General features: G+C 37.0%; 1 protein-coding gene and 1 pseudogene across 1 annotated transcript; one reads left to right on the top strand and one right to left on the bottom strand.

The window, feature by feature from the left end:
- Nucleotides 1-1,110: 1,110 nt before the first annotated feature.
- LOC102239733 lies at nt 1,111-2,548 on the top strand (annotated as a pseudogene).
- A 1,893-nt stretch (nt 2,549-4,441) lies between these two features.
- On the bottom strand, nt 4,442-15,643 carry MKKS (McKusick-Kaufman syndrome). The gene is made up of 5 exons (XM_014546467.1): nt 15,388-15,643; nt 11,207-12,580; nt 8,134-8,309; nt 6,633-6,743; nt 4,442-5,202 (listed from the first exon to the last, which is right to left on the bottom strand). Exons 2-5 carry the CDS (start codon nt 12,189-12,191, stop codon nt 4,762-4,764), a joined length of 1,713 nt encoding a protein of 570 aa, XP_014401953.1. The 5' UTR covers nt 12,192-12,580; nt 15,388-15,643; the 3' UTR covers nt 4,442-4,761.
- Between the last annotated feature and the right edge of the window lie 9,720 nt (nt 15,644-25,363).

The following is a 25,363-nucleotide window of genomic DNA, read 5'->3' as shown; positions in this document are numbered from 1 at the left end:
CAAAAAAGGAAAAGGAAAAGAATGCAGAAGAGAATGAAATCAGTGACAGCTGCTCAATACTTTTGTGGGACTCACAGGACATGTAACATTAAAGTTTATTGAACCATAGGAGTCCAACAAGATTAGCATCTTATTAATCAAAGGAGGTTAGGATTTTAACAGCATGGAAAAAATTGGACAACTAATACAAGTTGAAATAGCCTTTTAAACCAAAATACTTATTTGGTCTTATAAATACCCCCAATTCCTTAATTCTTCCATTTGCACTACATTAGAGGATCTTCATATGTTAGACATTTTAAATCAACCATTAGTGAAGTATTTTCCATGGGATTTTAAAAATTAAATATTGTTAGTATCTTTTATTATTATAGGTATCCTTGAACTCATTCAGTTTATATAATCAAACCTAGTTAGGCATTCACATGATATAAGAGAAATTGTAGGTACCTCTATAAAACCCATCATATTCTGTATTCTTACATTGTTGAACTGCTCTTTGTATAACTTAAAATAAGTCAATATTTTTTGCAGTCATATTAATCATGCAGGTTATTATTTAAGCGTATCAAGTACAAAAATCTCTCCCATAATCAGTGCAGACCCTGTCAAAACATCAAATTAGTTAGGTTATTCCTTTCTGATAATCTTTGGGAAATAGCCAAGGAGACTAAACCTCTCTTACAAAGCCCTTTTCAGCTGTCTAAATAAATCTATCTCTTAATCTGAAGGAAAAGGCGAGTTTGAAAATCTGATATCTTTATAATTTTTCATGTAGTTAAGTGTTTCCACTTAGTAACTTTGGTATCCCATAATCCTTGGAAATTTTTACCACTCATCTACAAAATTTGAGTTTAGAAGTATCTAATCCAGTGTTAGCCTGTATCTTTGGATTATAAGTAGATCTATTTGCTTCTTTACTGAGAACATAATAATACTCATACAACAGAATGCAATCCGTGAAAACAATTCCTATCTGCGGATCAAGCCTTTTGTTGGAGAGATAATTTAGTAGACTAGGTAGACTAAAAGCAGCGGAATGCCAGGATCTTAATAAATCATGGCTTAAGAGAGATATAAAGTAACTTGACAATTTCCTATTAAAAATTCACATTGAGGGAAAATGCAAGTGAGCTGCAGGGCTCGCTGACGGTAAGGGAGTTGAGAGGCTGTTTGCAGAGTGAGCTGAAGACAAATATCAAAGAATCTCAGCTAAAGGACAGTGTTGCAGTTACTGAACTTTCAACAAATATACCTTTTGAAAGTCATAATCTTCTTCGAAAAGATTTTCCTTGTGTGAAAAATGAACTTTTGCCCAGTCAGCCTCTTGAATTATCAAAAAAAAAATTTCCAGCTCGACCAAGACAAAACAACTTTTTCCACACTGAAAAGCATCTAGGTTCTGTTTGCTCCACTAAAATTACAAATGGAATTCAAGGCAATACAACAGGTTCTGAGTCTTCCATTTCTTCCAAGTTCAAACCTTTCATGGGGTATTTTGAGGGGTAATGATGAGACTATTGGATTTGAAGGAATTCACAAAGCGAACTAATGGGAGAACCACACTTGATAGTGGAATATAAACTTGGTTACTGCAATGCAGTATGCTGATCATGGAAATGGAGGAGTTACATCTGCTTATAGTCATTTTATTTTTTTCCTATAATCTTATGTATGACATATGAAAAAAATAAAAATTCACATTGAGGAAATACTTATAAACATCCTATTTTAGCCCTGCAGTTTTTGTTTCAAGTGCTGTCATTTAATTTTGAAGAGTATTAGTTGATCTCTTTCTTTAAATTGATTTAATAAAGTTTTATTTTTCAAAATGTGCAGCTGGTGGGACCTGTTGTTCGTGCATCTTCACCAGCAGCTGGGGCATCCCCACCTTTGGTGTTTCTGGTGTAAATTGCTTGAACTCTGTGATTTGAAACTAGTTTTAAAAGTCCTTTATTAAGGAGCTCATGAAGGGTTGGCCTGGAATCTTTAGTTTCTCAGAGACAATAGCTGGGGTTATAAGCTTATATCTGGGATCTTCCCTAGAGAGTTTGTCATATGTTGCTTTGTCAAACAAAACTAGTTTATTGAGCTTGTCCTGAGCTTTGACTTTGGACCATGTCTTCTTTTTGGCTTTGCCCCCAGATTTGTTCACTGGGTCTTTGTCTTTCTTGGCTGTCCAGCATTTTTCTTCTTCTTTTTAAAAATCTTTATTGTTGAAAGTGTTACATAGGTTCTCTTTACTCCCCACCCCGCCATTAACCTCTGCATTTTTCTTCTTTTTGTCATCCTTGGGTGGCATAGTGAAACTTGGAAGAGCAGCTGCTGCCATTGCTGCCTTGATATACTGTCCAGTTGACCTCTTCTTATTTGCCAGACAATCCTCAATGATATTACAGGTTAAAAAAAAAAAAAAAGATGTGCCCACAGTCCTGACGTCAAGGAACTGATCATCTAGCCAGTGGGACAGATATTTTTAGTATTACTTTCCTTTTCATTCAGAAAACAGACAGAAAAGATGCATTTTAAAAATTTTTTTAAATATTTTTTTATTGATTTCAGAGAGGAAGGGAGAGGTGGAGGGATAGAAACATCAATGTGAGAGAGAATCATTGATCAGCTGCCTCCTGCACGCCCCCTACTGGGGATCGAGCCTGCAACCTGGGCATGTGCCCTGACCTGGAATTGAATTGTGACCTCCTGGTTCATAGGTCAATGCTCAACCACTAAGCCATGCCGGCTGGGCTAAAAAGATGCATTTTGAATGTAAACAGTGACTATCTCTGAGTAGTAAGACTGCATTTGACTTTATTTTTCTCTTGTGTGTTTGTGTGTATGTGTCTGATTCATATTTTTCAAATGTTCTATTTTAACATAATGTTGTTAATTATTTTATGGCTCATCTAGATCCTCTGCTTCAGGGCCTCTCATGTGGCTGCAATGGCAGGGCTACACTCATCTTGAGGTTCCACTAGGGAGCATCTACTTCCAAATTCACTCTGCGGTGGTTGGCAGGATTCAGTTCCTTGTGGACTGTTGGCTGGAAGCCTCCCTCAGTCCCTTGCCTTATGTGGACCTCTTCATAGGGCAGCTCCCAACCTGGTAGCTGGCCTCCATCAGAGTGAGCAAGTGAGAGAAGCCCATCTTTTGCAATCTAACATCAGAAGTAACATCCCATCACATCTGCTGTATTCTACTCATTAAAAACTAGTCCCTTCCACACCCAAAGGATGGACTACCAGGAGATGAGTTCGTTGGCAGCCATCTTAGAGACAACATGCAAAATTACATGCAAAATACATTCACACCCTCCCAGAGTTCCAAAAGTCTCACTGCACTGCAATATCAGCTGGAAATCTAAAATCTCATCACTGAAATCAGATCAGGGTGAAGCTCCTCAGTGTAATTCCACGTACAGCTCCTGGAGCACAGTTCCTCTCCATCTGAAGACCCATGACGGTAATGAGACAAGCAAGCTGTCTAACACTCCTAACAAATAATGACGATCAGGCATGAATAACCACAATAAGACATTCCTGTCTACAAAGGGGGGAATGGAGATTCAAAGGAGTCACTACATCCAGCCCATACCCAAGGGTAGGGGATTATGCCAGGGCTCGAAAACCAGAAGGTGGGATCACTGGGGGCCATCTTAGAGGCTGCTTACCACACTGCCCTTCTATTTGACTCTAATAATAAAAGAAGTAAAATTTTAGATAAATATTTTATGAAGCTTGAGGTATAGCTGATTTTTAAATATATACTGCATTGCTGTGAGTTTGTACTGAAATTTTTTTCTTTGGCTCAGGGTAAAAATTCTTTTGGATTGCAAGATTATTGGAGGAAATTGCTTAAAAATTATATCTTCCTTTGTCATGACTATAGACCTGATCATTAATTTTCAGGTTGTTCAATTTTCCAAACATTTTCTAAATGTTTTCCAAAAGGTTAATTTAGCATCTCTTACAGCTCCACACTTATTCCTCTAGTTGGATTCTGTATTTTTTCTTCAATTTAGCAATACACCTTGCATTTGCGTAAAAATCAAATTACATTCCTTGGTGAAACATCAGTGTCTCTAAATTGAGTACAAAAGCTGTTCTAGTTTCTTTTTTACATTACTGACTGAACTAGAGAAATAACTTTTCCACTATGCTGCTTAGTTACTATATAAATCTATTTTTTCCTAATCACACATTTTCTCAAAATAACAAAAATGAAGAAGTGTGATAAAAATGAGCAGTTGCTGGTAGACTAGGTTCTACATCAATTACCTAAACACTGAATAAATATAGTCTCAGATAAAGAACACTGAAATTTTGCTAAATGTACAGTTTGAGTACTTCTGATTGAGCAATATGTACTGGATGCTTTGTGATATTTTGGAATCTAATTTTAATAACTGAAAATACCTATAAGTATATACAAACTAAGGCATAGATTAGGATAGATTAGGAATTTTTTAATTTCTGTATATTCTTAGGATGATGTCAAAATAACAAGAGTAAAAATTTAGAGCAACATACAGTGGTATCTGTGGAATCCTTAAGATAACTGCAATATCTTTAATAATGCTTCACATTTTTATTATTTTATGGTATTTCTATTTAAGAATCATACCCTTTTTCCTTATATAAAGAAATCTATAATTTTGTGGATCATCTATCCAAAAATGCAGAGAGAACAAATATAATCAGTACTTCTTAATTAACAACTGACTAGTTTTTTTTGTGTGTGATATAAACATGCTATTCCCTTATATCAGTTTTTATCTTCAATGACATATGAAAGATCCAAAATCAAATTGGCTGTCTCCACAGCCACTTGTAGGCCACTGAGCTTAGCAGTGAAACAGTCCAAGGTCAGGTTGTTGGCTGAGCCCACAGCTTCATGTGGAAGGCACAGTAGTGGTGCAAAAGGATGCCGAGAAGTCCTTAAGAAAGACCAGTTGAGTTCTTCCCGGCTATTGTGTAGTCCGCAGCCACATCTTGTAAGCAAATCTGGCCAGTTAACAACAGAGGGAGAATCTGCCTGAACTGACCAAAAGTGTCCATACTTCATGTCAGTGAGAATTTCACCTCCATCATGTTCTAAAGAGCCAGTGAGAGATTCTAGCGCAGTGCAAAATGCTTCAGTAATTAGTTGAAGTTCTGTTGAAGTACATCCACTATCTTTGAGAATGCTTTCTGGGTCATTGAAAGTCTAAAGAGTAATTAAACAATTAAAAACACATACAAAGTAATTAATGCTATAAAAATGTTTCTGAAAAACAGAATGCTTGCTTAAACCCTTATTCATAAAGTTACTACTTACTTTCAATTTACTTAGGGGTTTGGCACAATGCTAATGGGCATATATGAGTCTGCTGACCAAGCAATAATGCCTTTACTTGATTGGTTATAATAAAAATGTATGCTACCAGTCATGTTATCAGAATGAATGAATCAGAATAAACCCCACAATCAATGTATTCTGAATGGCTGCCCAGTAGTGCCTACTTAATATATGAAAAACAAGGCATAACGCTTGCATTATAGGTCTTTATTCACAGGAAGAAGTTGCTGAAGACTATGTCTAAATAAAGTACTTATTTATATTTGGAAAAATGTTTGAAATTTGTTTCAAATGAGAACACACATATTACTAAGACAAAGATCATTTAGGAATGTATGCAATTTTTACATCAATGTTTAAAAATATTCTTTCTCTTTAAATTAATTAAAATTAATGACTTTAAATTGTTTTTTGATTCCACCATCCTATATAGTTTATCCTAGAAATTCCATGATAAAACAAAAAGTAATATACTAGCAAACTAATAACTGAATGATTATTAAAAATTTATATCTTAACTACTTAAAATCAGAGACGACATTTTTTTTTTATCCAGCAGGTTTGAACCAGATGAGATCATCTCTAAGAATATTATATTCCCATTTTGTCTTTTTTCAAAACCTTAAAAAATATGTTCTTTATTAATTTTAGAGAGGGAGGAAGAGAGAGGGAGAGAAACATTGATATGAGAGAGACACGTATCTGTTTGTATCCACTTTCAAATAAAGGTCAGTATTTATGAAATAATTAGAACTATTATGCACTAAGTTTATCTATTGTTAGGAAATGGTTTCCTAGATTAATAAAAAAATTCTTCTTGATAGAAGTAATACATATCATAAATAGATACCAATTTTAAAAATATAATAGAATTTAATATTTGGAATGCTTTAAAAAATAAAATTAATTCTTTTATTGATGATCCAGAAAGTATTAAAGTATTTTGTAGAATCTTAACACTTTCCTTGTGAATATCAATTACTATTGTACCACAGTACTGAGATCCCTGATATGATAACTCCCATTAACAGAACGCTTATTTCAACATGCAATGTTTAGACAATACTCAAAGAATGTGATCATTTGGTAATGGGTTATATTAATAATAATCATTATGATAAAGATATTTTCTTACATTTGTAAGTGTTATTTTCCTCAAGTGTTTTCCAATACAATATCTGATTTGGGTTGCAGAGAAATTAAGCAGTAAAGGCTCCAGGGTATTCTGATTTGGCTTATCGTCTCATAAAATGAAAACTGCTGAGAACAGATAATCTGAGAAGGACTATTGAACCTACCTTGTGTCTGATATAGGCTGCCAAGTGAGTTTCGGTACAGCCACCTCCCAACAAGACACACGGTTCCTTGATTGTTAACTGCAAAACATGCAGTGCTGTTTGACATGTGAGCTACAAGACAAAGAAATAACCAGAATCAGACAGTGACATCAGATACACAAAGAAATACAACCATGCTCTCAAGAGCCTGATTTTAATTGCAAAAGAATAAAACCTGTGCTTCCAAGGTTATAATGTGATGAATACATTTTAGGTTTAATAAAGATTAGAGACTAAAGAAAAATACCTTAGCCAAATGTTTGTTTTCATGGCCAGATTAATATCATCTTTCATATATACTTAGCTCTGCAAATTGAGATTCACAAATGAATGGCCACGAAGTAACTGGGTCAGCAAGATTTATTAGTACTTTTACTAAAAAAAATATTTTAGTCTAAATCAGTGATGGCGAACCTATGACTTGCGTGTCAGAGGTGACACGCGAACTCATTTTTTGGGTTGATTTTTCTTTGTTAAATGGCATCTAAATATATAAAATAAATATCAAAAATATAAGTCTTTGTTTTACTATGGTTGCAAATATCAAAAAATTTCTATATGTGACACGGCACCAGAGTTAAGTTAGGGTTTTTCAAAATGCTGACACGCCAAGCTCAAAAGGTTCGCCATCACTGGTCTAAATAAATAGCTGATATATTAGTAAAACTTATTTCAAGTTGCTATGGAAATGATAATATAGCTGCAACCCAGCAGTAATAAAAAGAAAAACACAGAGACCTTTAATATTTATCAAGGGTATATAACCTTGAGCATACATCTTCAAGCTTGTGACCAATACCATAGGTTATCACTTTCCTTATATAAAAGTTGCATGTGGCCCTAGCTGATTTGGCTCAGTGGATAGAGTGTTGGCCTGTGGACTGAAGGGTCTCAGGTTCAATTCCGGTCAGGTGCACATGCCTGAGTTGTGGGCTCTATCCCTAGTGTGGGGCATGCAGGAGGAAGCCAATCAATAATTCTATCTCATCATTGATGTTCCTCTCTCTCCCTCTCTCTTCCTCTCTCAAATCAATAAAACTATAGTTTAAAAAAAAGTTGCATGTGTTATTGCTGGTAGAGAACAAACTCTATTAAAAGGTGGATGATGGGTATTACTGGAGAACTCAGTATCTAAGTGAATTATTCATACACATTTAGCATTGAAGAGTACATAACTCAAGTTAATTTCTTATGAAAAGTTCATATGTTAAGGACCTTTAGATTATTTGCAAATACTAGAAATAATAAATGGTAACATATGCCAGGTTGACTGTAGTGTCTACTTGTGACTTTAATACTCTCATTTTTTGTTGTTTTTGCTTTCTATACCACCAAGGGAAGTTATGGGGACGGGAGGGGGGGGGGGGGAACGTTGCTCACCAATGTGAAATTATACCTTTCTGAATAACTATTTAATTCCTGCCTCAGCCCCTAGATATGGAAGTCAAAGTTCATTACCTACCTTTAACTCATCCCAGGCAGTGCCATTTCTGTTGCAGAGAAGCAAGCTGCAGACAGTTGCTTCATTAGGAATAAGATGAAAAAACCATTTGAAGCCAAATTTTGCAGTGCACAAATCTTTCACACTTCCATAACTACTAGGAGAGATTGAGCCGAGGGAACCAATAGGCTGTGTTCCTATGGAAAACACAAAATATATGAGTGAAAATGGGAGTATACTAGTACAATCATTTAAAATTATAACGTTTTTTTCCTAGCCAATGTAAGCCCCATAAAGCATGTCATTTAAAATATGACATAAAGAATAAAGAACAAGATACATCTTCTTAAACTCATGAAATAAGCAACATTTGGTTATTAAAATGATATACAAATGTAGCAAAGCAGAGGTTCTTTTAGTTCACTGACTTCTTTGAACATATTTTAGAAGCTTTGTTGTACTCTCTAGAAAAAGGGACGTGAAATGTTCCGTACATTTTCTGGGAATCCAGAATCTCTGAAAGTCCATTCACGAATTAGAGATTCAAAATTAAGAACCCCACTACTCTGGAATAGGGTGAAGTGAATGGATAGGCTATTATTTTTAAAAGACATAATTATTTTCACCTTCAATCACATAAAATAACCCATCCAAATAGCTGTTCGGGGCTCTATTTAGTAAACATACAGGATTTTTTTTTTCAACTCTTTATATGTAAACTAGAGGCCCGATGCACAAAAATTTGTGCAAGAGTAGGCCTTCCTTCCCTTGGCTGCCGGCACCAGCTTCCCTCCGGCACCCGGGACCCGGGCTGGCTTCCCTCCGGCCCCAACTTCATCAGGAAGGATGTCCGGAATGACGTCCGGAAGATGTCCAGTCTAATTAGCATATTACCCTTTTATTATTATAGCTACCTAAATGATGCCAAAATAAAATATGTAACATTCTAATTTCATTTTGTTATTCTTGGATATATTATTTTGTCTGCACAAGTAAAATTTTACAAAGCAAAAATTAATAAAAATAGAATGAGAAGTTAGGATGACTGAAAGTTTCCAAAATCTCTAAAATGTATTGGAAGTTATGTAAGAAAAGAAATGACATCAAACTTCTATATAAAATAACAATTTAAGTTTAAAATCTTAACATTACTAAAATTGAGCAGTGTACTCCTTTGGGTCAGTTTCCTCTTTCAAACCAACAGGGTTAAAACAATAATGTCTATAACACTTCCAGCTCAAAAAATTTATAAGAACCCAGAAAAAAAAACTGAGTAATTTCACTTCTTGAGTGTCCTTTCTTCATCACTTCTGAAGCCTCAAAGAATAGGGATATTTGAATGATCTAAAAAAAACTTAAGGGAAAAATAAAAACCCTTCATCTTGTATAATTTCTCATGGTGGACACAACAGAGAATCTATAGTGAAAGGATTTGACTTTATTGCTTACCAGCCACTGGAGGTGGAGTAAGTCACTCATGCCACTTAACTTTTCAAGGTGGGCTTGCCCATATGAGTAAAAATGGGAGTATCTACTTACAAATAAACCCAATGTTAAAAAATGCTCTGTAATCCATAACAAGCTTCACACACACATCACCCATGCACAGTAACTCCACTATCTGCTCATGCGTAATATCTCCACTATCTAACCCAGATCATCAATAAATAAGGATTTTATGTAAATAGCTACATAAAATCCCTTCTATGTAGGGGGAGAAAGGAGGTAATGTTAACCTAGATATATCCTGGAAGATGAATTAGGCCCAAAATATATTTCACCTGTCTCAAAAGGTCTCTTATCCCAAGATCTAACACTAAAACTCTGGCTATTAATACTATGTTCTAATTGCATATGGAATAAATAACAATTGTGGGCTGATGTGGAAACTCATTGCCTACTTATGATATTGTTTTTGTGGGAAAATGCTTCATACTGACTAAATAATCTGTAATACCTAACATTCATAACTGGAAATTACCCATTCATGAAAATCCAGCAAATATTTAAGTACATGAGTTTGACTCATATCAACAATGAGTTCCAGAGAACTATTTCCATTATTTAAAAATTTCCTCTTTGACAATCATTTGACAGTCTTACAAAGGTAGGGCAGTAACCCAGAGATGTTATGTATTCAATACTTGAAATACATAGTTCTCCTTTTTGATGACTTTAAGAGAAAAACCAGTGAACTTTAACAATGGTTTATTTAATAACTTAAAAAATACAATCCATCAGAATAAAATGACCATCTCTCTGACAGATTGCTAATGCAGTTGAAGAAATATTAAAAAGTGGCTCAAATCAGGAACTTCCAGCTTGTCATTTTTCTTTGGCTCTAGTAAGTAAATGTCAACCTTACATCTGCTTTGAATTTATTGTTTGTGAAATACAGGGAATTTTTCCATTATAATTCTGCAAGTTACTATATTATAGTCAATTCAACAAACATTTTAGAACACCTACTGTGTACCAGACCTGCTGTAAGCTCTAAAAGCAAATGATGATCCTGGCTTTCAAGGAGCTCAGCTGGAAATATTTAAAGCTAGAACACACACACACACACACACACACACTGACATATACACTGTGACACATACACACTTAATTAGGAACCACTCTTTGGGCGGTATAGTTGTTTGCTTGAGTTACATAAGAGTGAAGAAAAAGGAATATTTTAGCTGCAAAATTACCTTCTGAATTATAACGTGACTTAAGAGCATTGTAAAACTCAAACAGAAGAATTTTGTGTAAACTGTGAATCAAAAGACCTTATGATTATGAGGATGTTAGTCTTCCCAATAAGCTGTAAAATATTTGACAGTGAAGTTTTAGACTATAACAGACTCTGCAGTACATTTTAGAGCTGGGCAATACATAGAAAATAACCATAATCACTCAATCTTTAATAAGTGAAAAATACAGGGCTTTTTCAGAAATGTTTGCTGCCAGAAATGATACTAATATATGCTGTGAGGTTGGCAGCTTCTACAGTTTTTCAAGATGTTAACAGTGACACACATCAGAAATATCTCTGCCCCCCAAAAGTGTAATTTATTTACTGTAAGGGACAAAAGCTGAGTGTTTTTACCTGTCACTTTACTCAGGGGTTCCATCAGAGCCGCTCCAACTCTGTCTATGGCAAGAACACGATGCACACCGAGAAACTGTTTCAGAGATGGGTGTATAACTTTTTGGCACAAGACAAGATCTACGTGATCACTAACTAGCTGCCTTCCTAGGTTAAGTAACTGGTCCAGAACTGCATTTTCAAGAGAAACCCCGTAACTGACCACCACACTTCCTTCTCCAGTATCGGAAAGGTCTCCAGATAAAGACACACGAAAGAGTGCCACCTTGAGGGAATCTGACTTTTTGATAGGCAGTATCTTCATCAATCGAATTTCTGACAGTTCAATAAGTATTCCAGGTAACACAGTAGAGTCTACAACTCTTTGACCTTTTAAAGGTACAATTATACTATTTCCTAAACTGATGTGGTCTCCGGCGTTTTCTGGAATTGTAAGCAAAAAGGCTCTCAGAATCAGAGTACTGATGTGGTCTACTTCCTTTCTGGTGAGCATACAGGCAGGTTTACTTGTTAATACACTGCGTACCAAACAGAGGAGGATCTGAGTACTACTAAAGTCGACTGGGATTCGACAACCACAGACCTCAGACTTGAGGTAACTGGTGCAGAGGCTCAAAAGATGCTTATTTAATTTAATGAGAGTGGTGGGTGTCAAGTCTAGTCTCTGAACATTTTCAATCAGGTTGCAGCAAAGAATGGCTGTGAATAGGCCACAATCACTGAAGCATGACACATGGTTCTGGACGGAAGTTGTCAGGATCTTTAAAATGGGGTGGGTGACGGAAAGGTTAGCGAGCAGGGCTGACGACTGTGAGGTGGTGCACACAGAGCCTCCAAGGCCGTTGTGCAGCTGCTTCAGCCTACCTGAAGGGCCATAGCACGATGCTACGATTCCTTTCAAGACCGAAAGCGTGGCCCTGACTCTCTCACTTGTCAGTGGTTCACTTTTACACAGTGATGGCTTTTTAGCTTCTAAACGAGACATCTCACTTCAGGCGGTAATTTGTGAAGACAGCTTTTATTTTGTTAACCATAGCTTTCTATTTATTTTAACATTTTAGAAAAGTATTCTTCAAGAATGATATGCATTGTGGTTATAGAATTAAATAGCTTCATGTTTATGAAGCTAATCAGCATGAAATGATTTAATGACATAGTAATTTCAAATTTTATTTTACTTCATTCTTTGATACTCTTTTGTTTGTCTCCGGACTGAGATTTTACAGATTGTTTTGCAGCCCACTGTATAACATATGTCCCAAGATGGACACCTATGAAAGAAACGCCAGCTACAAGAAGCCAGTTCTTCCTAATCCAACTGGTAGTTTTCATTTCTTCTTTCAATATCAAGCTCAGATTCAAAGCTGCTTCTTTCTATAGGAAATAAAAGTAAAGCATTTTAAAGAAATGATTCCAAAACACTTTATAGACTATAGTTTAATCATTTATTTTAAACTCTGTTCCTTCTTTAAAGAAAGAAACTACCAACTGGCACAAGCCTCTAGAACAGTGGTTCTCAACCTGTGGGTTGCGACCCTTTGGTGGTCGAATGACCCTTTCACAGGGGTCGCCTAAGACCATCCTGCATATCAGATATTTACATTAAGATTCATAACAGTAGCAACATTACAGTTATGAAGTAGCAACGAAAGTAATTTTATGGTTGGGTCACAACATGAGGAACTATATTTAAAGGGCAAGAAGGTTGAGAACCACTGCTCTAGAACATGAGAGATATAAATCAACTTAGACTAAACATCCACTCCTTTATTCTTCAATGAAACCCTCTGAGAAAAAAAGTGCTGACATTTCAATGATTTTGGAAGGCACAACAACACACCTAGAAAGCTTACAGTAATTTGAATATGAAGTGCTTCTAAAAGAGAAAAGCTACATTATAAAACTCATAGAACTTGATCTCTGAGTCTTAAAAAAGCCCCAAATGTACTTATTCTGTTATATCAAGATCTTATGTGGTATGTTTTTTTTCTGTAACTTTGGTTTGCTTGCAAACCTTAGGTCTCAATAGAAGTACATTTATTTATATCAAACCTTGCTTGTATATAATTATGAAGACAAGGTAACTGTTAGTATTCCTACTGCAGAGACTCCAGTGTACAGTCTATGTTTAGCTGTATTAAGTCTGCACAACATATTGAATCATCAAAGAACAAACCATGTTTTAAATATGACTATAGTCAGAGAGATAATTTTCTGTAGTTTTACCCTATCAATCAGTGATTTTCAGTTTTAATGTCCTACAACTAATCCTCCTCAAAACTTTGGTTAATTACAATAAGTACAAAAGCCAGAAAATGTGCTAGATCATAGAGAAAAATAGGCTCTGATTTGCAATTCAATCTCAAAGGCTCTAAATGCTGTAAAATGTTTTTATATTCCAAGTGCACCAGTTTCCTTAACAAGACTGTAAGTAGTGTGCTGTGAGGCATAAAATCTGGACACTTTAAATAAAAATCTTAGGCCATGGGACCTTATCTGTTGAGGTTTAGTGCTTTGAAGGAAGGTTCAGCCAATTATTAGCTATTCTCAGGAATATGCTAACGATGCTAACAACTTGGACAGTATTTAGCATAAATAAAACTCATTGAAGTTCTAAGCACAGACCAAAAAGGTAATGTGAAGATGTGCTAAGAAGAGGTGAAGAGAATGAAAGAATATTAATGTGGAGTGTTAATTTGTTTACCACGCCTCCCAATTTAAAGGCTGTAACCATGGCAACTAGGCCCAAATAAAGTAAAGACAATGATGGCCAGCTTTCTCCCTGTGATAAAGTTATAGTCATCTTTTTTTTTATTACTGCATGAGGAGAGGAAAAAAAAATATCAATGTTCATCTTAAGCCAGGAGCAGCTAAGGTACTTAAATATTTCAATGGTTAGTTTAGAGCAGGGGTCCTCAAACTACGGCCCGCGGGCCACATGCGGCCCGCTGAAAACATTTATCCGGCCCGCCGGGTGTTTTTGCCGCCGCTGTGTGCATAGGAATTTGTTCATAGTTTTTTTTTAAACTATAGTCCGGCCCTCCAAAGGTCTGAGGGACAGTGAACTGGCCCCCTGTTTAAAAAGTTTGAGGACCCCTGGTTTAGAGTCTGCACTATCTGTGAAATAAATTTAAATGAAACCTTAGTGAAGTGACTTCCATACATTAATTTGCATGTTACAACACACACACAGCACAAATCACAACAGAAATTTTGATCAATAAAATGATTTCTCCAGTAAAAATATTTTCAGTACATAATGGTTATGTACTATAGAATTTCAGTGGAATGAAGTTAGCAGCTACATCTACAGTCTTGTGGTAGTGAGACCAGTAACCACAGCTTTTGGCTGTTAATATCTTTATAAAATGGAAAGAAATCATTGAAAGTGTTGTTGACTCTCAAAAGAACAAGTTATTTTGAAGCAAAAACATTAGATACTAAGGAATGAATACAATTAGTTTTGTCTTGGGAAAAAACAAAATAATAATAATAAAGAAAAGAACCTTTTACAAGTTACAGATTTGTATGTTCTGGATGGATTTATGGCAAGAAGACAACTGCTCTTTTGAATATATTCATGATCCTGTTGACACTGCTACTAGGGAAAAGGTCAGGACAAGTAATGGACTGGCTGCTCTTTCTCTTTTCATCTATTTTTTTTTTTTTTTTGTCAATCATCTCCCCCCTGACCGAAAACGACAACCGCGCTCTCAGCCACCAGCCCGCTTTGCGCGCGCACCTCCGCACCTGAGTATTTTCCACACTGCGCCTCCTCTGAGCCTCGGTGTGCTGTTATTTTTCCTTCTAGTTGAAGAGTCTCTCCTCAGCCAGCCTTCCTGCGGTTCTGGGTGATGTCCGTTCCGTCTTTTAGTTGTATTTTTGAAGTGGTTGTTTGCGGCAGCAGTCTGCGGTGTTTACCTATGCCGCCATCTTGGTCTCCTCTCTCTTTTCATCTAAATGAATCTGCCAGGTAAGTGTCAAAAGTCTCTGTGGGAGAAACTTTTCTAGAAGCAACTGTAAAATAATATTTTGCCCGTGGATAATAAAATCAACAGGTAACTTACCAACTTAGGCTCTTTTTGAGAGAACTCTAGAGTTTTTAAAAGATAATGTTGCCCATTGTTGGAACACACCATTGGTTGGAACATAATATTCAGTTACAGATTAAATCGACTTACCTGAAGAATGCAACCCCGTTATTTCTTTTGGACGTGGTCCTTCGGAGGACTTGCAAGTGCCAGACTATCTGGCACAGGAACGTTGTCCTTGTTAGGTACCTGGAATATAGGGCTGCTTTTGATTTTGTGCCACCCCAAATGTATGAGCCCAACTAAAGGTACCATAACAATCAGAACTTTGTAGTCTCTCCAGAAGCTCTGAACGTTCATAGTACTTCAGCATCAGTGAACCTAAGGAAAGGTTAACAGTTAAAAGCGAACAGACTATCTGGCACAGGAACGTTGTCCTTGTTAGGTACCTGGAATATAGGGCTGCTTTTGATTTTGTGCCACCCCAAATGTATGAGCCCAACTAAAGGTACCATAACAATCAGAACTTTGTAGTCTCTCCAGAAGCTCTGAACGTTCATAGTACTTCAGCATCAGTGAACCTAAGGAAAGGTTAACAGTTAAAAGCGGAACAAATAAAAACAATCCTTCAAATGACATCTATAAACCACCACAAGCAGAATATTGCATTCTAATAAAAGCTGACTATTAAACATTTTTTGTTACAATATACTGCAATGTTAATTAACTTTTGAGATTATGTTATAAACCTAAGATAGCAGGAAATTAGGTGTGGGAAGCCTAAAAAGCATTACTAAACTTTTAGTCAACAATTGTAAAGGAGCATCATTACCTGTTGGAAAAGTTATATGAATCTTTTGAGTCATTCATGCATGGATTAATTTTCTTTATATAATTTCCTTACGTATGCAATAAAAGTTTAGATTCTGCATTCTTACAGGATGTAAGTGATGGTGTTTCAACTGAGACTGGGATAGTCATTCGTGGATTCCAACTGTAGCCAAAAAATTATGGCTTGCACTCTATGAATTAGGATGAATTATTACCATTTCCACATTTACATGCAGAACCACTGCATTTTAGATTGTTTACCTTTATTACTAATAACTCTACCCTACAGGGGTTACTATTAACTTAGTTTACAGGAAGAAACTGGGGTTAGTAAATTGCTTAGAGTTACAAAGCCTGTTAGTATTTAAAACAGATTTTTTCCTGCCTGCCTTTGATTTGGAGCGTGGCGTGAGGCCCAGTAGTCTGTTTCTGATAATCTGTTGGGTTTGGGAACTTGAGTCTAGACAACCTCGAAAGACTCCTTATACCACTCTGTTTCAGAGACACTCATTAGGTTTTAGCGATTAGCTTAGAAACTTGTGATGATGTGAAGGGACCCACTTTCTAGTTCTTTTCTGAGCACAGAACAATAAGGATTGCTTCATCATCTATGGGATACATCAAGAATTAGGTTCAATTGCATGTATATAAATTTCAGTATCATGAAATCTCTTATAGTACTTTTGTTTGAATGCCATTAGAAAAATGTCTGAACACAATTTTACTTATTCCCTTTAGTCCAGATTATAAAATATAACACCAATGAGCTAAATATCTGAACTATCTTTGTGTTCTGTGCACATATATTAAAAATAAACAGAAAACTTAGGAGTTAATGTCTATGCACATATATTATTTCCACCATTAGAAACCATTTATCCCCAAGGTCCAAATTCACATTTTATAAGGACATTGTTGCTAAACTTAAACTATTAGATGGAGAAAACATGGCCTACTTTGTAACTGAAAGTATTGTATGGCCTTTTCCTTTTCTTTTAAAAAAAATATATTTTTATTTCAGAGAGAGAGAGAGAGAGAGAGAGAGAGAGAGAGAGAAACGTCATTGATGAGAGAAAATTATTGATCAGCTGCCTCCTTCATGCTCCACACTGGGGATCATGCCTGGGGACCAGGAATTGAACTGTGACCTCTTGGTTCATAGGTTGACACTCAACCACTGAACCATGCTGGCTGGGTTATCCTTTTTCTTTTCTAAACTACTTTGGTATCCTCCACACTTTGTGCAACATTTAGAGACCATACCTTTTATTAACATGCTTATGTCCTATTTTTGGAGAAAGTCAATCACAGATAACTATATCATGATTACATTTCATTGAAGCCCACCATGTAAAGGCCTTTGGAGCTGTTTGAGGATAAATAATACAATTGGGGGAGGCATTGGATGTTTGAGGATAAATAATACAATTGGGGGAGGTACTGGGTGATTTGAAATAATGAGGGGAGAAGTATTCTAAGGGTTACTTCCTAGAGGAAAGGAAGGACAGACAGGTGCTGCACCAAAGTCACCTGGCTTGTGTAGAATGACATGTGGCATTTTTGTCCACAAAATACCTTGAACTAAAGATTTAGAAGAGATTGTCATTCATATCCAGTCTCCTCAATATCTAAGGTGACTTTAACATGTCACTCTCAACATGAGACTATTGAGTCACAGTACTTGTAATAGATAGTTTCTGCTATTCACCATTTACTTCTCCTTGATCACTAACATACTATTAGTCAGCTTTATCCGGAATTATAAACTTTCAGGAAATAGCTTATAGAAAAGAGTGAGTTGGTTAAAAGGCTTTAATAATAAAGTTGGAATAACTCAATAACTAAAATCCAGAACAAATTAAACAGCAATGTCTGGGAAAGTACTATTCTCTCCATTAAATCCCAGTAACGTGATGTACTCTGAACCTTCCTGGAGAAGAGTCTCAAATTATTTTCCTGTGCTCAATGAATCTTTGGGTCATCCATGGGTTAAGGACAAAGGAGGCATTCCATTTTATTTATATTGTGTTTAAGAGTTTATTCTTCTTATTCATTAGAATAACTTAATGACCTATACCTCTTTTTTAGGATTTAATTTAGTAAAGCCTGGGCATCAGTACCTATTTTTGTTGAAAACTCATTATTTGCCAAATATCACTAAGGCCCAGTAACAGCACTTTCTGGTTAATAAATGATGGACTGATTTAATGATTAATTACTTAAATGCATACACAACACCTACATGCCACTATTTCCTCAAACTCTCCATATCTCACATATTGATTTGGCTAATGGGGATGAGAGAGCTGGTAATTATTTTCTGACAATTATTCTGTTGATCTTTGAGAGTCTTGGAAAATGATTAGGATCAGGATGATAAAGTTTACTTTACAAAGTACTTTTACGGTCTTCATACAAAGCAGCCCATCTCCACCAAGCAAGATAGAACTAGCACTCTTAAATAAGACAGTAGCCTTAATTTATTTTGTTTTCTTCACTTAATAGCTTTCCAGTACATTACATGTATTCTATTGCTTAAATAACCAACTTCCCAGGGCTGGACACAATAGACTTGACTAAGGCACTATTAGCTTTAAGAAAAAGACAATAAAGGTTTGAAATCTGACATTTAATGTAGTCAGTAAGATAATATGTTCTTGTTTTAGTCATATCCTCTTATGGAGCTTTTAAGTACATTTTGGGGATACAATTTTGATTTAACTCCTTTTTACTTTTCAATTCTTCTGTGAGATTTTTCAAAATGAACATTAGCATCACTGCCCCTTTCTAATGAATATAATACAGACTTACTTTTTAAAGTTAGAAAATATAGGAATAGGAAAAGAAAGCTAAACACATCTATAATCTTTTTGGTTTTAACAAAAATATATTATACACGCTGTTTTGTAATATTTTCTACCCCCAAGAACATAAATCTTCATTATGATTTTTAACAGCTGTAAGCTTTTGATTGTATGGAGATATCCTAATTTGACAGGTCACTGATTGATAGACATTTGAGATTTTTTTTCAATGTTTTATTGCTAAATATGTTATGGCAGTAATTATTCTTGTAAATACTCTGGAGCCCAGGGTCACAGACTCTATAAGTTGCTTCTCAGGATAATATAAGAACCAACTAGATTTTTTAACGACTCATTTTTCAAATTAACTTACAATTTATTTTTAAAACTCTGACTTTTGCAAAGTTTTATGGTGCAGAGCATCAAAGAAACTGGAAAATCCAATGTGGGAATGGAAAATTAAGGTAGGGTGTTCCCCCCGCCCCCCAACCCCGCCAAAAAAAAAATGTATATATACTTTGGTAGCTGGTAGTTCAATTTTGAAAATAAAATGTATTTTAATTAACACTGCCTTAATAATTACACAAAGTGTGTGTATACATTTTTGGGGGACACCCTATAAAATTTATCTTGAGATTGTCTTTCCCTCAAAACACTTAGCAAGTCATTCCAAGTGATATGGAACTATTTTATGGGCACCAGAGATTCCTGAGTCTGAAACAAACATTTCTCAAGAATGTGCTCAATATGATCAGATTTGATGAGCAATGACGGGTTGGTCCCTAATGTAAGTTATTGCTTGTTGTTCATTCATTGAGCTTTTCTTGGAGTAAAGCAGCAACAGAATTGGCAGCAGGAAGATAATTTTTCCTTCTTACCCTCCTGTAGTGTATCTGCCACTCCCCTTTCCTTATCTTCCCTGAATCTTCTTTCAACACACTCCTAAACAAACAAATAAAAACAGACAGTATGGGACTCTTTAAGGAAGATGGAGAGCACCAAAACAAATGAAATTAGGGAATTTTAGATAAGTAAAATAGAAAAATATTAATGGTTTTATACATTGAAATGCCCTTTGTTAAGTTTAGAAAATGTTAAGAGGCAATCTTAACACAGATTATGCTTATACTCTTCTTTAAAAAAAATATACCTTGCATTAAAAAGTTTTCAACATTTTTTATTTTGTTTTCCTAGCAATTATATGAGACTACTTTAGAAATGAGGAAATACTAAATGATTGATTGCAAGATTAATGTCAGTTAATTGTGGAACTCAGATTTCTCGGTCCTAAAGGTTTTAGCTGATATTCTATTAGGCAACTTTCAAAAGTTAAGAATCAGTGTCTCAGCTTTGGCAATAAGAGTCAATTAGAATTTCCAGTGCCTGATGATGGAGGAGAAGAAAATTCTAAGTGCATGGTGCTAACTTGTGTCACTGAGGTCTACTCTCCAGTGCATTGAGCCTGGCTTGTTCTTCTGATGCTTATGTCTGGTATGTGAGAGGTTAGCGGCAATCTCGTGCCACTTGGTCCAAAATGAGAGGGCAAGAGTCTATTATCCCCCAAACATACGCCTGGGACTTACTAACAGTTGCGATTGGCTGGACTAATTCAGTTCAGTTTTCTTTAGCTTAATTCTTAGTTCTGAATAGCACCAGATTAATGAACAGAATGGGGAGAAGCTTGTTATATCTCCTCATTAAAAATACTGCGATATGAACATATAAAGGCCAAGAAAGGAAAACACTGAGACATATGCTTCTGACCACGAATACTCTCTAAAGGCATTACTGTGTCTACAATGGCAACCTTCCCGCCCCCTAATTTGTATCTCAGATTATTGTCTCCTCAATTTCTACCCCTAAGGCCTCTGACAGGCTTTCTTCAACTTGTTACATTCCAAGCTAAATAAAGGTTGTTTTTTATTGTTGGTGTTTGTTTTTTGGTGATAGCACTGCACAGTAAGGTGAAAGGAAAAAGGCAATTAAGCTTCCTAGAAATTCCTGAACAGCCTGACCTTAACTATCAGATTACTCTTTCTATGTAGCATTACGTCAAGTAAAACCACCATGTGCTGCTATTAGCATTACTAAATTACGTTTACAACAACCTGGATGCAGGAAATACACTGTAAAAGGGTCCGTTTGCCTGTAAAAGGGTTTGCAGGGTGCCATCTGCTGGTCTTTTGGACACATTGTCAGATTCCTTTTTTATGTCTCCATTGCTGCTCTGCTTCAAGTACTTGAAAAAATAATTACTTTTAAAAACTTCCACCCAATGTACTTTAATCATGTAGAAAACACCAGACAGACTGTTAATTAATTAACCCAGCTCCTGTGATTGTGATATCTGATGAGGTTTATTGAAATTGTATGTCTTTCTTTTACAACGACAATGTGTAAACATTTTAGGTATTTGTGAATTCTTCATTCCTGAATTTCAATCGATGATGCTAAAAATAGTTCTCTTTATCTTCAATTTTTTTTGTGTGTATGTGTGTACACATTAGAAAGGACTGCATATTGTCTCATGTTTATTCAACTGACATGCTAGAAAACAAGTTTCCTTCCCCCCGCTAACTACACATCACCAAAAATAACAGTTTTGCTGAACTTTTCTGGTCTTCTACAAACAACACACACCAAAAACATTACTGTCAACTCCTGATGAACTAAATGGATCATACCTGAGTTCTAAAGTTTACATTCAGTAAAATCCAACCACCGTCCCCACCCCACCATTCATGGTCAACTTGACCTACACTCAGTAGGTGGGCTGTTGACAGCACAGCCTAGTCAGAAGTGGGTCAGGAGTAGTCACAGAGTACAGTATAGGTCAAAACAGTTATGCATAAGTATTTTACGGTCTCTGCTACCCCCCTCCTCCATTACCGTGTAATCAATGTATTTAAAACAATATACTGATAGCATCATGAATTTTATATGGAGCTTTACTAATAGTTGGCAATCCAAAATGTGAACAAAGAGCAAATGATTAGCAACTAATGAGGAAGAAAAAAGTTTACTGGCAGCCCGTGGCTTATCAAAAAGGTTGAAGTGTGCTTTATAGAGTTTTTAGAGTTTATGAAGTTTATAGAGTCACGTGAGAATCTTTATATCCCTTCACTGTTTTTATACGTAGTTGCTATTGGATGCTGGGGTTGGTGGGGGAAAGGAGAGTGGGTATCGTGCAGATTCCAGACTGTTCCAGATAAAATATGCAGTTGACTGGGCCCATAATGCTACAGCAGGGACTCTATGTACCCCTGGTCAGCTCTGACTCTCTAATGGGCTGATTTCTATATTCATCATTTTTGAGATTTCTATTGTACTCTCCACCTTTGTTTCTGCAGATAACCAACCTATCAGCCGCCAGAGGAGATTGTGGCTACTAGGTATCAGCACCCTCAACTTCATGTCCCCATATGTAAAAACCTATCCATCTCCGCTCTCATCTTAACTTCCTTCCTTGCTGTGTCAGAGGAAGAACCTGTTACTCTACCTATGCTCCAATCGGTGCCACTTTCTACTCTGTCTACAGATTTTAACTCTTCCATCCTCTCTTGTTGCCCTTACCTCCCACTGGTAATGGACCTTCCTCCTCTGCAAAACCTGACCATTTTTCTCCACTGAAAAGAACCAAGCACAAATTCCCTAAAGCAGCTGCCTTTTATCAGTCTCCCTTCCAGCTATTACAGACTCTGATTCCTTTCAAATAATGCATCTTTTCCCAGAGTCACTTCCTACTTCTATCTTCAAACCCAAGTTATCTGCTTTCATTTCATTCTCCATGGAAATTACTGACTGTAAAGATCACCAATCTCTCGCCTTATTTGATCTAAGCATTTTGATGTATTCTCGAAACCCTTTAAGTACTTGAGAGTCTAGTCTATTCTGTTTCAGTCTCCTTTAATGGCCCCTTGGTTTCCATCTACTTATTCACCCTTATTAAAGATCCGTCCTTGGTAGTCTTGTCCCTGTGTTCTGGTTTCCTGGGTAGTCTCATTCACACCCAAAGCTTCCACTATAACACATCCACTAATGACTCCTGCATCTTCAGCTCCAGCTTATAGATTCTCATCTCTAACTGCTACTGTTCACCTTTACCTAACTGTGCCAACAGTCTAAACTCATCTTATGTAAAAATGAATCTCTTGCCCTGACTGGTTTGGCTCAGTGGATAGAGCGTCGGCCTGTGGACTGAAGGGTCCTGGGTTTGATCCTGGTCAGGGGCATGTGCCTTGGATGCGGGCGCGTCCCCAGTGGAGGCAGGAGGCAGCTGGTCGATGTTTCTCTCTCATCGATATTTCTAGCTCTCTATCCCTTTCCCTTCCTCTCTATGAAAAACCAATAGAATATATTTAAAAAAAATGAATCTCTTTTCTTTCCAAACTGCTGTTTAATCTGCATTTTCTGCTTTTGCGTGTGTGTGTGTGTGTGTGTGTGTGTGTGTGTGTGTGTGTTTTAAGGCATTACCTACCAGGCCATTCAGTTCAGAAATCTGGATAAAGTGAATTCTACCCTTTTCCTTATACTGCTCATCCAGTCGGTCACACAGTCCTGTCACTTGACAGGGCATTTCTTTTATGTAATTTCTCCCCACAGCCACAGTCCTCATTAGCTCAGTCCCGTGGTTCTCAAAATGTGGTCCCCTCACCAGTAGCAGTAGCATCAGCAGTAACTTAATTAGAAATACAAATTCTTGGGCTGCTCCTGACCTTCTGAATCAGAAACTCTAGGGTGGGGTCCAGTAATCTGTGTTTTAACCAATTCTCTAGGTAATTCTATAGCTGAAGTTTGAGAACCATTGCTTTAGTCTACTCCCCACTAATCCACTCTCCACACTATTAACATGGCTATCTTGCAAAAAAAAAACAAACAAAAAAAAAACCCCAAACAAATGTGATTGTGTTTCTGCTTTGCTTAAAGGTCCTCAGTGACATTTCTGACTAGAAAGTGTATTCTAAATTTCTTAGTACAGCATAAAACACCCATCAGGATCTAGTTCCTGCATACCAGCATCAGAAGGTAAGGCACAACCAAACATTTTATTAAGAATGCATTGTCCTGCCCAGGCTGGTTTGGCTCAGTGGACAGAGTGTCGGCCTGAGGACTGAAGGGTCCGGGTTCAATACCAGTCAAGGGCACATGCCCAGGTTGAGGTCTTGGTCCCAGTGGAGGTTATGTGGGAGGCAGCCGATCAGTGATTCTCTCTCTCATTGATGTTCCTCTCTCCCCCTCTCCCTTCCTCTCTGAAATCAATAAAAACATATTTAAAAAATAAGCACTGGCTCACAGACCAAAGGGTCACAGGTTCAATTCCTGGTCAAGGGCATGTACCCCAACCCTGGTAGGAACATGTGTGGGAGGCAATCAATCTATGTCTCTCTCTCTCTCTCTCTCCCCCTCCTCCTCCCTCCCTTCCACTCTCTATAGAAATCAATGAAAAAAATATGCTTGGGTGAGGATTTAAAAAAAAAAAGAGAGATCCCAGATGTAACCTATTCAGAGAATCTTTCTCTGGGCCCCACCCCGAATACTCTCCCCCAACCCCAACACTCTCAAGCACATCCCATTGTTACCTTCAAAGCTCTGCCCTTGTGGTGAATGCTGTGATGTGCCACCCTGATCGCCCTTAGGAAAGAGACACTTCCCCAGCTCCTTGGAGTGCTCAGTGGTCAGTCCTCCTCCAGGACTGACTAGGCTAAAGAGACCTGAAGCTATGCCCCCTTCCCAGGGCAATGGCTATCCAATCAACGCAGGGGTAGAAAGCCTTGGCCCAGCGGTTCTCAACCTGGGGGTCGAACGACCCTTTCACAGGGGTTGCCTAAGACCATTGGAAAACACATATATAATTACATATTGTTTTTGTGATTAATCACTATGCTTTAATTACGTTCAATTTGTAACAATGAAATTGGGGGTCACCACAACATGAGGAACTGTATTAAAGGGTCGCGGCATTACAAAGGTTGAGAACCACTGCCTTAGCCCTTCCCTCCAACCTGGGACAACTTTGAAGGCCCAACCCAGCACCAGTGCTCCTGAGACAGGCCTTCCTCGGGACTGCACTGCAGCTCACCTTTCCCATCCACCCCATCCTGCTCGCTTTCTTCCTAGTGATCCAAAAGCCCTTCCTAAGAAACGTCCTGCCCTCAAGTCTCCGGAGAGCCTGCTTCCTAGTAAGTATGTGGTTCTCAACCTTCTGGCCCTTTAAATACAGTTCCTCATGTTGTGGTGACCCCCCAACCATAAAATTATTTTCGTTGCTACTTCATAACTGTAATGTTGCTACTGTTATGAATCGTAATGTAAATATCTGATATGCAGGATGGCCTTAGGCGACCCCTGTGAAAGGGTCGTTCGACCGCCAAAGGGGTCGCGATATCCCAACCTAGGAGAACCTGGAAATATCGCCTTCACTTATCAATGGGCTTGTTTACATTATGGTTTCTTTTCCCATCGCTAGAATTTAAGCTCCACGTGGTCAGGGA

The sequence above is a fragment of the Myotis brandtii genome, unplaced genomic scaffold (genome assembly GCF_000412655.1).
Source record: "Myotis brandtii unplaced genomic scaffold, ASM41265v1 scaffold45, whole genome shotgun sequence".
NCBI classification, from domain to species: domain Eukaryota; kingdom Metazoa; phylum Chordata; class Mammalia; order Chiroptera; family Vespertilionidae; genus Myotis; species Myotis brandtii.
Note: the sequence above shows the minus strand (reverse complement) of the source record. Positions and strands in the feature narration are given on the sequence as shown.